Source organism: Aureobasidium pullulans (assembly GCF_000721785.1).
Source record: "Aureobasidium pullulans EXF-150 unplaced genomic scaffold scaffold_2, whole genome shotgun sequence".
Taxonomy (NCBI): Eukaryota; Fungi; Ascomycota; class Dothideomycetes; order Dothideales; family Saccotheciaceae; genus Aureobasidium; species Aureobasidium pullulans.
The window spans coordinates 643,130-657,692 of NW_021941022.1; the positions used below are offsets into that span (position 1 = coordinate 643,130).

The following is a 14,563-nucleotide window of genomic DNA, read 5'->3' on the forward strand; positions in this document are numbered from 1 at the left end:
GAAATGCGCAATGGCGCGCCCAAGCATTCACCTGCCATGAGCACTGCCAATTCTAACGGACACGACCGAATGAACTCGTCCAGCAGCGACTCGGACTCTCCCACACGACGCCGTAGCGATCCACGACCAGCATACAAACGCAAGATGTCGACTCCATTGGCTCCTCCCTTTATGGTCTCTGCGCCTGGAAAGGTCATTGTCTATGGCGAACATGCTGTCGTCCACGGAAAGGTAGCACTTCTGCGACAATTGCCTTCACTGTATACCGGCGGCTAACCCCTTGGACAGGCTGCTATGGCTGCTGCCATCTCACTCCGCTCCTACATGCTCGTCACAACACTCTCCAAGTCGCGCCGTACCATAACCTTGCGCTTCCGCGACATCGACCTCGATCACACATGGGACATTGACACTCTCCCTTGGGATGCCTTCTCTCACCCCGATCGCAAGAAGCGCTACTACGACCTTGTCACTCAACTCGATCCTGTTCTTGTGGACGCCATGAAACCGCACATCCTCAACGTCTCTCCTCACATCCCGCTTCAAGAGCAAAAGATCCACCAGGCCGCAGCATCCTCCTTCCTCTACCTTTTCCTTTCTCTAGGCAACAAGTCTTCGCCTGCCACCATTTATACTTTACGTTCTACGATACCCATCGGCGCCGGCCTCGGTTCCAGCGCCAGCATTTCTGTTTGCATAGCTACCGCTCTTTTAATCCAGGCCCGCGCCCTTTCTGGCCCTCACCCTGATCAGATGCCCGAAGAGGCTGAGAAGCAACTCGAGCGAATCAACCAATGGTCGTTTGTCGGCGAGATGCTCATTCATGGCAACCCTTCAGGAGTCGACAATACCGTTGCGTCGGGCGGCAAGGCTGTCCTGTTCAAGCGCGCAGACTATGCGAAGCCTCCGCTAGTCTTACCATTGCGAAACTTCCCAGAGCTTCCGCTACTTCTTGTGGACACGAAACAAGCAAAGAGTACTGCTGCAGAGGTCGCAAAGGTGGCACGACTGAAGAAGACGCAACCCAAGATCGCAAACCATATCCTGGATGCTATAGACAACGTCACCGAATCCGCGCACGCCTTGATTACCAGCCCCGACTTTGACCCCAAGGACCCCTCAGCACTTACTCAACTAGGCGAATTGGTCTCAATCAACCATGGTCTTTTGGTCAGTCTTGGAGTCTCACATCCTAAACTCGAGCGTTTGCGCCAGCTAGTAGACAACGCAGGAGCTGGATGGACTAAACTCACTGGTGCAGGTGGAGGTGGCTGTGCCTTCACCCTTCTCAAGCCGGATTTGCCTTCGGTTGGCGAAGAGATGCCAGTAGCCGAAACAGTAAACTCACAAGCTGAAACGCTAGCAAGACTGGAAAAGGAGCTTGAGAAGGAAGGCTTTGAGAAGTACGAGACGACACTCGGCGGTGATGGTGTTGGTGTTTTATGGCCTGCCGTGCTTGACAATGGAAGCGACGAACTCGGAGGCGAGGAAATCGACTCGGACAAATTCGAAGCAGTCGAAGGCAGAGAAGGCGTCGAGAAACTGGTCGGAGTCACGGGCGGAGTTCACGGAGGCGTACGAGAGGGTTGGAAGTTCTGGAGGATATGACGAGACAAAGAAGCTTCTATATAACAGAACTATGATAATCTAATTCCGGAAAGAAGTTTTCGAGATTGCAATGGCTTCAGACATGTACAAGAGCGGACAGGGTCAGCGTTGACGACTTGGTATTGTTCTCACTCTTGAATGCATGCGGCCTTGGCGTTTCCCCATTCTCAAACAATGACGCCGTCTCCGGGACTTTGGTCATGGAAATAATTACAACGCCTTACAACTCTTGATTTCTAGACACTTATTGCCAACAACTTCTTCTGAACATCATAGCAACCATGGGCAAATACTCCGACGACACCAACTGGGACGACATTGTCCCTCTGCCTCAGGATGACGGCGGCCCAAACCCTCTCGCCGCAATCGCATACACGGACGACTACTCGGAAGCAATGTCCTACCTCCGTGCCATCATGGCAAAGAATGAGATGAGCGAGAGAGCATTGACCCTGACCGAGGATATTATCGACATGAATGCTGCACACTACACTGTCTGGTGAGTCTTCTACCATTACCCTCGAACCTCGAAACACCCCTTGACTGACTCGCACACCCCTCAGGCTATACCGCTCCGAGATCCTCAAAGCCCTGAATGCAGACCTCTCAAAAGAACTAGAATGGCTCAACGAAACTGCCCTCGCACACCAAAAGAACTATCAAATCTGGCACCACCGTCAACTCGTTGTGGATCGTCTGGGCTCCAGCAAAGGCGAAGCAGACTTCATCTCTCAAATGTTCGAACTGGATGCAAAGAACTATCACGTGTGGAGTTACAGACAATGGCTGGTTCGCAGATTCGAGCTCTGGGATGAGGGAGAGTTGGAGGCCACGGAGAAGTTGATTGAAGAGGATGTGAGAAACAACTCGGCATGGAACCATCGTTTCTTCTTGGTGTCTGGAAGCAAACCGCCAAAGACAGAGGACAAGGAAGTGGTGGAGAGAGAGATCAAGTGAGTGTTGTCTCGATCCGGGGCTGCGAATCACGACTAACCAGAGCACCGCAGATTTGCCCAAGAAGCCATCCGCAAAGCACCGCAGAACCAGTCACCCTGGAACTACCTCCGTGGTATTGTTTCAGCCGCCAAACTTCCCCTCTCTTCACAAAAGGAGTTCGTCAACGAATTCGCATCTGTGGACTCCGAGGACGAAGATGCTGTTCGCTCAAGTCATGCACTCGATCTACTCGCTGAGATCTATGCTGGTGAGAAGGAGCAGAACGAGAAGGCTGCCAAGGCATATGATCTGCTGGCTAGCAAGTACGACCCCATCAGAGCCAATTACTGGGCTTACCTCAAGGACCAATTGAACCAAGGTCAAGTGGCCGCTTAGACGTCAGAAACACAGCATGGCAGAGGCGAAAGGGTGGAACTTTCTTTTTGCATAGGTAGCGATTTTGTTCTTTTCAATTCATGATACCCAGCATGGGCGTTTTGTCTATTATGAGTCTATCTGCTTTCCACACTTTCAGATGTTGTCAGGTTTTCACATAAGATTGGCACTGGAGACAGTTGCCTTTTCCTCCTGACTCGGCTCTGCATCGATATGCGCGGAGTCCTTCTTCCACTGCGAGACCATATCGATGGTGACGTTGCTGCCACCACAGACGATAATGACAACCTTGTCATCTTTGGACACTTCTCTCCCTAAAGCCTTTTTCAAGCGATCTCCATAGCATAGAGCCACGGTGACACTGCAAGACAGCTCCACCAACAGTCTCTCATCTTCAGCCAGTCTCCATGCACCCATCATGGCTTCCTCATCGCTAAGTACCAGCGTCTTGACCTGCTTGCTCGACATGGCCAACTCGAATGTCCTCGCAGCGACCTTCTTGGCTCCCAGCGTGGTCGCTTGAGATGTGATTGCCGGCAGCGTGATATGCTCGCCAACCCTCACACTTTCGGCCAGCGAATCCGCACCCTTGGTCTCGACAGCAAGAACTTGCGTTTCCGTCCAAGAGTGCCTCTCCACTCCTTCCATGATTCCATTGAACAAACCTCCTCCTCCCACGCTACAAGCCAAAACCTCTGGCTTTGCATCTTTCTCTCCGGTGATTGCAGACAGTTGCGCACTGATTTCGTCGATGAGGGAAGAATGCCCAGTCCAAATCGTAGGATGGTCGAATGGCGGCACGTATACACATTCCTCTCCCCCAGCCTCTGCTGTCTTGATCACGGTCCCGCGTAGGTAATCATCAGCTTCTTGCCAACTAGCCCCATGCTGGAGCACTTCTGATGCCCCTGCCGCTTGCATTTTCGCCATCATCATGGGCTTGGTGGTAAGCGGTACCACCACTGTGCAAGGGCGGCCTAATTTGACTGCGCTGTGGACGGCTGCGAGACCGGCATTGCCGCCTGATGAGGAGTAGAAGTGGACTGAGGTGGGGTGGGAAGAGTTAGTGAGGGAGGTCTGCATTAGGTGGCCTATTCCGCGGGCTTTGAAGGAGCCGGAGAGTTGGAGGTTGTCTAGTTTGAGAAAGATTCTGCTGTGAAGGTGTGAGTGTTGATGGTTTAGAGGAATTGGGGTTGGAGTGGGTTGCTTACCATCCTGCTGCTTTTGAGAGGGTGGTTGATTCGATCAAGGGTGTTTCTACCCATGGGTTCTTTGATGTGGCCATGTTGATGCGGGTCCCAATGGATCTTTCCTTCTATCGGACGTGGATTTGAGGTTTTGTGATGGTATGTGATGGGAAAGAAGAGATGTTGTTCGAAGAAGTCTCTCGGCTAAATGCCAGACGGACCATGTCAAAACTAGGGCGAAGCCTCCAGCCGCTTCGGTATAGATCATACACAACAACTATGGAAGATACTTGGAGTACTGATCTACCAAACCTCTTATGACAAGGATACAAATTGTGACATGGATAGGCTTCTTTCGTGGATTGTCCGTTGAAGAACAAATAACTCTAATCATGTCCACTGGCTATATACTTTTGAGCCGATCATCTATAGCATTTTATCGAAGCTGGCTGTAGTGAACAAAGGTACATCTCAATCAGGTCTTGTCCTCCATATAAAGACGTGTGCAAGTCGTGTTGATACCTAAGTGGGATGCCTGACAGAAAGTTCGAGGTCTCTGTCCGCGTCATAGGCTGGCAGTGAAGCCGAGCGTGGGACTGGCTGGCCGGACGCCCGTTTCAGGACGGATCGGTGCCCCTCCACAAGTCGTTGCTACAACAAACTCTCCTTTGTTTCGTCTCTCCCTGACATTCAGCTCACGCATACTGTACCCAGACCGAACAGACAATGGCCGCCTCATCGACATCCATCCCGCGATTCCTACTGCCCAGGCTGTCATGGTCTCCCCAGAGCCAGTCCACGTTTCATGCCGCTGCCCGCATTCACGCCTCAACGCAATCGTCAGCCTCCAGAAACTACACCACACGAGCACTTTCCAAAGCACACCACTTTCCCTCGGCCAGTCGCGTCGCATTCGGACAAGCAGCAGTACAACCTAGAAGACACTTCTCGGCCACCACGCAGCGCAGCAGAGACCACCACTTTGACACACTCAAGTTTGTGCAAAGGTTGAAAGATGAGGGCTTTACAGAGGAGCAGGCAGTCGCCATGATGAAGGTGCTAAGCGACGTTGTTGAAGAGAGGTACATTCCGAGCCAATCTCGCCCCGAAATGAAGCCAAGCTGAGCAAGCAATCTATCACAGTATCCAGAATCTCACACGGACAATGGTGCTTCGCGAGGACCAGGAGAAGGCCACGTACACACAGAAGGTCGACTTTGCCAAACTTCGCTCCGAGCTGCTATCGGCCGACTCGACCGAATCGTCCCTGACACGCGCCTCTCACGAACGCCTGACAAACGACTTGGCCAAGCTTAACTCAAGGCTACGTGACGAAGTCCAGCGTACGCAAGCATCAGTAAGATTGGACCTCAACCTGGAGAAGGGCAGAATCAGAGAAGAAGCAAACTCGCAAGATCTCAAGATCAAGGAGACCGAGACCAGAATCGAGCAGGAAGCTGCAGCTTTGAGAGAGCGTCTTGAGCAAGTCAAGTTCTCGACTCTGCAATGGCTGATGTATGTTTCATCTCCGAGCGGACCGACGGCACATGGAGCCTTGCTAACATGGGGATTCTAGGGGTGTTACGACGGGTACCGCCGCCATTATTCTCGGTGTGTGGCGCCTGCTCATGTAGAGGCATGATGGGTGAGAAGTCGTTCACCATTGTTTCATTTGTTTTCCCACGTCATCCATGTGGGATTTGCTACCTTCACCGTGTCAATCAAGGCACTCATTACTTTTTCCTTTGTCATTATTCATGGGCGGACAGGGGGCGTTTGGGAAGGATATGGCCGGAGGATGAAGAGGAAATTGAAGACATTTGGATAGACGGCCATTGGCACTCGCAGAGATTATCAGTATACCCCCTTTGTCGAGTGCTATGATGCAGTCTATACCGGAAATAGAAGGCAGCAGAGATTGTTCTCGAAGGCCGTGTGATCAAGGGTCTCATGTGTATGGCGAGTTCATGTGTTGACTCCGAGTGAGTCCTTGTAATTTCACTGAGGGGTCATGCGAGCTTAGGGTAGAAATCACGTGCAGGAGCCAAAGCAGCACCAGGGTCGCGATTTGGATGCACGGTCCACAACTGCGCCGACTTCTAAACACAGCTTCAACCTTTCTCCCAGACAGACATCCTCCGCCGCCCTCTTCCCTCACCGCCTCAATCCCTTTCCCATCCCATATCATCCTCCATACCACTCACAATGGCCACCGAAGTAAGTCGCAAGTCCTGCCGCCCGTCCGGAGTGCGTGCGCGTTATCCAAAGCCCAACAAAACCGCTTGACCCCCTCACTCGGTCCCGCTGCCCGATGCATACCATGATAGACAGATCGCTGACTTTTTTAACTCCTGCAGCGTGAAAGGTATCTAGGAACATGACATCGTCACCTACGACCGACCAGGCATCTAACACACGAGCAGCAAGACTTTCCTCGCCAGACTGTGCGAGCAGGCTGAGCGCTACGATGGTATGTCAACCTGAAACATCAACACCCGCTGTGCAAATGCTAACCACGTCCAACAGAGATGGTTACCTACATGAAGGTTCGCAACTAAACTGCTTGTCCTACAGTCTCTACTTTACTAACCATCAATCCGCCCTAACAGGAAGTCGCCAAGGTAATTCAACCTAGGTCTAGACTTGTTTCCTTCCGTGACTAACAACAAACAGATCGGTGGTGAACTCACCGTTGACGAGCGCAACCTCCTCTCCGTCGCCTACAAGAACGTTGTCGGTACCAGACGTGCCTCGTGGCGCATCATCTCCTCGATCGAACAGAAGGAGGAGCAAAAGGGTTCCGACAAGCACGTTACCATCATTCGCGACTACCGCCAAAAGATCGAGACCGAGCTCGAGAAGGTCTGCCAGGATGTCCTCGACGTCCTTGACGACTCCTTGATCCCCAAGGCCGAGTCTGGCGAGAGCAAGGTCTTCTACCACAAGATGTGCGTTCCTATTACATCATCCATTTTTCCGCCTGTCTCTGACAACTATACAGGAAGGGTGACTACCACCGTTACCTCGCTGAGTTCGCCTCCGGCGACAAGCGCAAGACTGCCGCCACTGCTGCCCACGAGGCCTACAAGGTAATTATCCTTCTGATCATCTCACCACATTGAATGGCCATGACTAACTCCCTCCCCAGAGCGCTACCGACGTTGCCCAGACCGAGCTCACCCCCACTCACCCCATCCGCCTTGGTCTTGCCCTCAACTTCTCAGTCTTCTACTACGAGATCCTGAACTCTCCCGACCGCGCATGCCACCTCGCCAAGCAGGCCTTCGACGACGCCATTGCCGAGCTCGACTCGCTGTCAGAGGAGTCCTACCGCGACAGCACCCTGATCATGCAGCTCCTCCGCGACAACCTCACCCTCTGGACTTCCTCCGATGGCAACGAGCCAGAGCCCGCCGCCGCCTCCGACGCCCCCAAGGCCGAGGAGTCCAAGACTGCCGAGTCTGTCGAGGAGCCCAAGGCCGAGGCCTCGTAAAGAGACCGCTCGAGTATCACGAAATCCACTTGACCATTTCACGTCTTTTTTCGCACAGACGCCCTCTGGCTTGGAGCGCGACGTCTGGTCTGGAGCACTACTGAGCGTCGAAATGAATTGATTCCCCAAAATGCGTTGCAGCTTGACGAATAAACTAGCCGATTTGACATTTCTCTACCCTTTTCCCTATACTCTCCACAGAAACTCTTCTTTTCATTTCGGCTCACTCAGTACTCGCGAAACAAACTTCGTGCTCCTTGCCATGATGATCGCCGCTCCCTTTGACTGCGCTGAAATACCCCTTTTGGTTTTTTTTACTGTATTCCCTTTTACGTCATTCCTTATACCTCCCCGTCAGTTAGGGAAAGCGCTCATCATGCGCCAAATCAATATTTCAAAAAAAAAATGATGGCGTTCGGTTTCTTTGTCTTCCTTGTGACGTACATGTTTCTTTGTTTGCAGCACAAGGTCATTGTTGATGAAATTTTACAGATACACTGCAGGCTTGCATCACTGTCCACATGTGCTTCCTGCTAGATGTCAATCACCGGGACCGTGACTTGTAGATCATGTACAAACTTCACCGCGTGTTACAACACGACGCCTACACATCTCCACTGTAACGCTGCAATTCCACAAACTCAAACACGTCAATGATTTCTTTGTATCTCTTTGCCTGTTTACCTACCAAAGGAGCGTGAAAGAACGAACATGCTTTGTACTTGTCGACTCAACGGGCTCTTTGTCGAACATACCTTTCAGTTGAATGCCTATATCATCCAGCTCTTCCTCACCACTCAGGATCTCGGCTCACCCACCAACTAACCAAGAAAAACAGAACGCGGTTGATTTTGCTCGGTACTCCTTTCTCTTCCCTCTACTCTACATTCCTTTTGATCCTTATATCTCCTCAGGTCAGGATTATCTTCATTGAGTTTGCCAGCAAATCTAGACGATCAGTGATCTTCTTTACAACATCAACAGCGAGTTCAGTTTTCTAGTCAGTCATCTCTCCCAACTTGGACTTCCGGTGAGTCAATCCTATCACAACTATTACTTTCACAATAACAACCAATCACACCAACAATGCGTTCGCATCTCCGCCTCCACCTGCCCGACCTCAACCTCTCCGTCCCAGCTCTCTGCCACACCTCCCCCTCCTCCTCAACTTCTTCCCTCCCCTCCTTCTCCCTCTCCCTCTCCCGCTCCTCCAGTAAATCCTCCTCCACCTCTTCCGTCGCCTCTTCCTCTACAACCGCACCTCTCACCTGTCCTCCCTCCCCCATAACCGCTCAGATCCTAGAATCTTGGTATCAATACGATTGGCGCAACAGCAGTGATGCATTGACCGATTGGCTGAATGCCAGATGGAAGAAGAGTGGATATGTGGTTGATAAAAGGGTTGTGTATTTTTTGATAAAGATGGAGGGGGTCAAGGAGGTGGAGATGGGGTTGGGGGATTTTTTGGGAGGTGCTTTTAATAGACCTTTGAGGGTTTGAAGGGGGTGTTGGGTTAGTGAGGGGTTGTAACTCCTTGCTTTTATGAGTGGGTATTCCGACGTAGGTTTTTTTTACACTGCTTGATGCAGTCAGCTAGTACGTCCAATTTGCTGGAATGAGAGAGTGCGTCTATGTCACTTTCAACATATCCAGCTCCTAAGAAGCTTTCACTTTCCAACCATTGCCTGTCTCTCTCACGTGTTATGTGTTTTATTACTCTTGCTTATTGAGTCGAACACTCATGGTCTACTTAGTTGAGTCATCTTACAGTTAGTGCACAGTGCGAAAAGTGGCTATCAAAATGCACAACACTTTTGAGATCGGCGGAGTTGTCCGATGAGAGCACCGATGCTTCCTGGATTCCATCTATGTTTACTTAAACTCCTTCGTTCTGTTCATTATGTCTATCCTCGGTTCCTCAAAGATTGACTACGAACGCTCCCGGCCTCCTGTTGCAATGTAGAGTCATTGACTAGCAGTCATTGACTAGCAGTCATTTCTCGCCTGCTGTATAGTATCATCTGTCGCAAAGTGTCTCTCATTTTCTGCACATATCTCTCATCTGCTCCATTGTATATACCATTTACTCTACCTCATGTGTCGCCTTCTGTGTGGCACTTAGCATCTGCTGCACTGCACCTCGCACCTGCTGTATAGTGTTGGCCACTTGTTGTACGAGAATCATTCTCTACTTTAGAACGTCTTCTATCTGTCTTGATAGTCGTTTGCTCCTCTGCTCCACTCATCTGCTCATCTGCTCATGGCCTTGTGTATCTGTTCCCTATACTACGCTCTGGCTTTTAGTGGATTTACTGCTCTATCTATCTATCTTCTTCAGGTAGATTCTGTCTGATGTCATGGCCATTCTGTCCAATTCTTCACAAGTCTGTCTTCTTGGTTCGAACTCTACATGCCTCACCTTCTTTCCATCTGCTGCATGTTTCAGCCGGAATCGGGTAACTTTTTGGATACCCAAGTCAGCTGCAGTACGGTACTACGTGACATCAACACCCTCTTATTCCATCTGCTGAACAGTCGAATAGTCTGCTGCATTGTCTGCTGCCTGTCTCGAATTATTTACCGCATCGTCAATCCGTATGCTGTACTTGACCTATCATCTTCCGCTCGCTCGAACCATCTGCTGCATGGCTACATCATCTGATGCATGGTCAAACCATCTGCCGCACGGTCATCTCAACTGCTGCACACTCAATACGTTTGCTGCACACCTTGTTCTTGATATCGAAGTGAGCTCGTCTGCTTCGCTTCCAATACATCAGCTGCGAGGTTTGGTCATCTGCTGCATACTTCAATGAGCTTCTGAACATTCAAAGTCGTCTGTTGCAAGTCCAAATCAACTGCTTCCTTCCAAAATCCATCTGGCGCGTAGTCGGATCATCTGCTGCATGCTCGGACCGTCTGCTGCACGGTCAGACAATCTGTTACAAGTTCGAAACCATCTGCTGCACACTTTGTTCCTGACTTTGGAGTGTACCGATTTGCTCTGTATCTGACATATCTCATTCTTGTAATCCATCTGTTGCAGTTCAATTCACATCTGCTGCCATCTTTATATATCTGCTGCGATATTCACACATCCGCTCCCAAGACTAGTCTGACTTCTAACTTTCCAGAGAAACAAAGAAAGAGAAACGAAAAAGTTGGCTCTCACTGGACAGTCACTCATTTCGCAAAAACTTCTTGCATTTTTATAGGAGACTTGGAGCCCAATGGCTACCTGAGAGCTGTAGTAGTAATAGATTAGACTCACCTGACTGCCTCTTTGTTTCAGGGGCACTTCGCAGTCTAGTCATCTCTCCAAACGCATGATCAAGGGGCTAAAAACACTGCAAAAATGCACAATTGTCTTCGAGGAGCACGCGGTGACCGAAGAAAGCACTTGCGTTTGAGTCTATGTTCTAAGCTCTCATCTTTCAGTTGCTCCTTGACAAAAGTTGTTCTTGTATCTTTACAAAGTGGTCTTTCCCTACGATGAGTGTTTAGAGATCGAAATGGGTATGGTTACTCGGTTTCTACTCTTCCAGCGGTCACGGTAACATGTTAAAGCTCTCTGATGCCAAGGGGCTCCATGGGGGATACTACAAGAATGTACCAAGCTTTGTGAAGTTGGCTAGCGAGAACACTTGATTCGCATGCCTCTCAAGTGACAGAGCGATGTGGAAGGAGCTATCCAAGACGATCTCAATTTGTTCTCCACTTTCTCAAGGTTTGTTTCATTGGCCAGTCGCTCCTTCCCGGGCCAACAAGGCATGTATTCACTGCTTTAGTTTCCCAAAAACTGAGATGAAGGATGTTTGAAGTCAATCGTGAATTATGTTCGTAAACGTATCGTACACCTGAATTGGCTCGAGTGGAATGTCCTGTAAAGCTTCTAGTCCAACCTCTGTCCATTATACCCTGGAAACAATGACAACGCCATGATGATCTGTTCGATTTCTCTGTCGTAAATTTGAACCTGAGACATGTTTCCTATGCTGCGGTCATCTCGATCTTCTTGCCCTTGACCGACTTCCACTCGACGGCAGCGGAGCCGATGATCGATAGTGTCGCAAGTGCAACAGCAACATAGTATGAGTTTGTGAGAGCATCGTTGTAAGCCTGAAGCACACCGTCGCGGTATTGCTCGCCAATAGCCGACTTGAGCTCTGTGGCACCAGTGGAAAGGACGATAGCGGGATCCAAATCAGGCACTGCTGCCTTGAGTCCTGAGACGAGTTTGTTGGTGAAGACGTTCTGGCCAACAGAAATGAAGAGAGCACCTCCGAGAGTTTGGAAGAACATGACGATGGCGGTACCAGTGGGAATGTCTGCAGCTGGTAGCACAGTCTGCACTGCGATAAGGATCTGCTGCATGCCCATTCCCACACCAATGCCGAAAAGAGCTTGGTAGCCAATCCATTCTGCATGACCTGTGTCGACCTTGAGGGTAGACAATAGACCCGCTCCGATAGCCATGAGAACTGAGGAAGCTAGCATCCATGGAGCGTACTGCCCAAATACAGTGACCAGGCCTCCAGCGACGACCGAGCAGATGACTACGCCGAGAATCAAAGGTAGGGACATGATTCCAGATTTGGTTGCAGAAACACCCTTGATCGCTTGGAACCCTGTGTAGATGTTAGCTTGATACTCTTGCCATGTAGATCGGAGAGTACTAACAGATTGGCAAATAATATACAAACAAGAAGAAGGCAGCACCGAGAGAAACACCAAACCAAGCACTTGCTGCAACGGAGCGCTGCTTGATGATGCGAGGAGGAATCGTAGCCTGCTCTCCGACGTAGAACTGGATGCTGATGAAGATAGCAAGGAGCACACCAAAGACGACAAAGAGGGCAATGACACGACCACTGCTCCAAGGATATGTGCTACCGCCCCACTGAAGCGCAAGCAGGAGGCAGATGATCATGGGCAGGAAGATGACAGTGCCTGCAGGATCGAAATCCATAACACGATTCTTCCAGCCAACGGAAAGCTTCTTTGCGCTTTTGGTGGGGTTAAAGAAGAAGAAAATAAAGATCATAGTGACAGCTCCGAAGGGAAGGTTGCTTCGCAGATTGTCAGTACATTGCTTTAAATCGACTGGACCTATGTAACTCACATGTAGAAACACCAGCGCCACGTCAAGTGATCGGTGAAAGCACCACCCATCAAAGGACCTGCCACACTAGCAAGACCATACATAGCACCAATGAGACCTGTGTAGGATGGTCTTTTCCGAAGAGGTACCGAGTTTGCGATAATCAGGATAGCTCCAGAGAAGAGTCCAGCAGAACCAACTCCAGCAACAGCACGTCCAACAATCAATGCTGTCGATGTTGGCGCAATTCCGCACACGAAAGAGCCAAGCTCAAAGATGAAGAGTGCGACAAGGAATACCCATTTCAGACTGAGGAATGAATAGAGCTTGCCGAAGAAGAGTTGGAAGGAACAGGTTGTCAGAAGATAAGCAGAGCCATACCATGCAATATCGTCAATCGCCTTGAAGTGATCGGTAATCTTGGGAATGGCGGTTGCAATGATAGTGTTGTCCAGAGCTATACAAAACACGGTCAAGCACAGAGCGATTGTGATGAGAAGGAGCTTGATCGAGGTGGGATATTCGACCTCAGGGTCTTCTTCATCGTTTTGCGAGCCATCGGAATCCGGTAAGGGCTTCTCATCGCCAGAAACAACAGATGCAGTGCGGATATGGGCGTCGTCCGTCTTCTCCGATTGAAGCACACCAGGCGAGGTAGCTTCCAATGCCTCTGGGTTAGAGTCCTTGGCCTTTCTATTGAAGAAACCCATGCTGAGGGTTTGGTAGAGACTTTGCTCGACAAAGATGTTATGTTTGATTTATGATGGTAAGGTGGGACAGGTTGCAACGGGATACCGAGAAGAGGAATGCAAGGTCTTTTCTAGACCCGAATTTTGGTACAGTACATGCGGCTGGAAACAAACGGAGTCACCGAAACAAACTCACCGACGGCCAAACACGGACAGATTCCTAGAGACGAACAGACGGCTGCCTTGTGGTTAGGAAACGCCTCAACCTTAGCAAGTATAACGACACCGTGCTAGCGCATTTTGACAGCGAATCTCAAAGCTGACCTGCGACCGTGTCGCTATTCAAAATGCGAACCGGAGATAAAGACGTCCGGTCTTTGATTCACAGGATGCTCATTCGTCCACGAGTACTTGGCTCTTTCCTTTTGGGTACTGTTTGATTCATCCCTGCGTTGTTTGTGGGACGATGCTGTCTCGAAGAAAGGGGAATTCCTTGACCGGGGAAGGAGGATCAATTGCTCCTTCTCCGATTGGTAGCGAAACCCATGGCTGAACGCCATGCTTGAGAGGTAAGATGAATCAAGCCACACGATGTAGTCATTTTGCGCTCGACGATCTTCAAGATAGGCGGGATCTCTACAGATTTTACCAGAGGTCGCCGGTGCTCTGATTTCTACATGTCCGTTGTAGGTTGTGAAGACCTGGTGGCATGGACTGAGTGGATGTGTCCGTACCTGACATTTCCTCCGCAGATCGGGCCCATCCGTGTGGGTGAGCATTGTCCGTTTGAGGCTGGTACCGACATCAACACATGCGGTTTCCTTGTCAGCGCGTCTCTAACATGGTCACCGTGGTTTACTACAAACATGCACGAAAAATCGAGGTCCCAGAGCCTATCCGATGAAGGACTGTCCAAGCTCTCAACGAGCACTCTAGCAATCATGAACACTTGTGTACCTGTTCATAGCTATTTTCTTCACCGGCACCTGTCATTTGGGGGAGCGGCTTGCACATGCTCGATCGCATGCCCTTTTGTACGCGGCATTATTTTTCCGTCATTTCTCCAAAGCTTGACTCGGCCCTGCAAGACGATATCGCGACAAGTCGGGTTTTGTAAGCAATTGATAATCAGAAGATGAGTACTTCACGTTTA

General features: G+C 50.2%; 6 protein-coding genes across 6 annotated transcripts; 4 read left to right on the top strand and 2 right to left on the bottom strand.

The window, feature by feature from the left end:
- Window positions 1–69: 69 nt before the first annotated feature.
- Window positions 70–1,608, top strand: M438DRAFT_265955 (mevalonate kinase; the record flags this gene model as incomplete). The annotated part of the gene is made up of 2 exons (XM_029900063.1): window positions 70–231; window positions 289–1,608. 2 exons carry the CDS (start codon window positions 70–72, stop codon window positions 1,606–1,608), a joined length of 1,482 nt encoding a protein of 493 aa, XP_029764605.1.
- A 224-nt stretch (window positions 1,609–1,832) lies between these two features.
- M438DRAFT_342017 (protein prenylyltransferase) lies at window positions 1,833–3,051 on the top strand. The gene is made up of 3 exons (XM_029904646.1): window positions 1,833–2,107; window positions 2,172–2,561; window positions 2,616–3,051. The coding sequence occupies exons 1-3, from the start codon at window positions 1,890–1,892 to the stop codon at window positions 2,938–2,940; spliced, it is 933 nt and encodes a 310-aa protein (XP_029764606.1). The 5' UTR covers window positions 1,833–1,889; the 3' UTR covers window positions 2,941–3,051.
- On the bottom strand, window positions 2,756–4,543 carry M438DRAFT_310695 (tryptophan synthase beta subunit-like PLP-dependent enzyme). The gene is made up of 2 exons (XM_029902436.1): window positions 4,152–4,543; window positions 2,756–4,093 (listed from the first exon to the last, which is right to left on the bottom strand). Exons 1-2 carry the CDS (start codon window positions 4,223–4,225, stop codon window positions 3,094–3,096), a joined length of 1,074 nt encoding a protein of 357 aa, XP_029764607.1. The 5' UTR covers window positions 4,226–4,543; the 3' UTR covers window positions 2,756–3,093.
- A 255-nt stretch (window positions 4,544–4,798) lies between these two features.
- Window positions 4,799–6,237, top strand: M438DRAFT_342019 (DUF1640-domain-containing protein). Its single transcript, XM_029904647.1, has 3 exons — window positions 4,799–5,209; window positions 5,271–5,642; window positions 5,704–6,237. Exons 1-3 carry the CDS (start codon window positions 4,854–4,856, stop codon window positions 5,759–5,761), a joined length of 786 nt encoding a protein of 261 aa, XP_029764608.1. The 5' UTR covers window positions 4,799–4,853; the 3' UTR covers window positions 5,762–6,237.
- A 95-nt stretch (window positions 6,238–6,332) lies between these two features.
- Window positions 6,333–7,620, top strand: M438DRAFT_331337 (14-3-3 protein; the record flags this gene model as incomplete). The annotated part of the gene is made up of 8 exons (XM_029903395.1): window positions 6,333–6,344; window positions 6,485–6,492; window positions 6,551–6,597; window positions 6,654–6,673; window positions 6,737–6,748; window positions 6,801–7,075; window positions 7,129–7,216; window positions 7,276–7,620. 8 exons carry the CDS (start codon window positions 6,333–6,335, stop codon window positions 7,618–7,620), a joined length of 807 nt encoding a protein of 268 aa, XP_029764609.1.
- Window positions 7,621–11,428: 3,808 nt separating this feature from the next.
- On the bottom strand, window positions 11,429–13,492 carry M438DRAFT_361765 (MFS transporter). Its single transcript, XM_029907530.1, has 3 exons — window positions 12,743–13,492; window positions 12,301–12,689; window positions 11,429–12,248 (listed from the first exon to the last, which is right to left on the bottom strand). The coding sequence occupies exons 1-3, from the start codon at window positions 13,429–13,431 to the stop codon at window positions 11,611–11,613; spliced, it is 1,716 nt and encodes a 571-aa protein (XP_029764610.1). The 5' UTR covers window positions 13,432–13,492; the 3' UTR covers window positions 11,429–11,610.
- Between the last annotated feature and the right edge of the window lie 1,071 nt (window positions 13,493–14,563).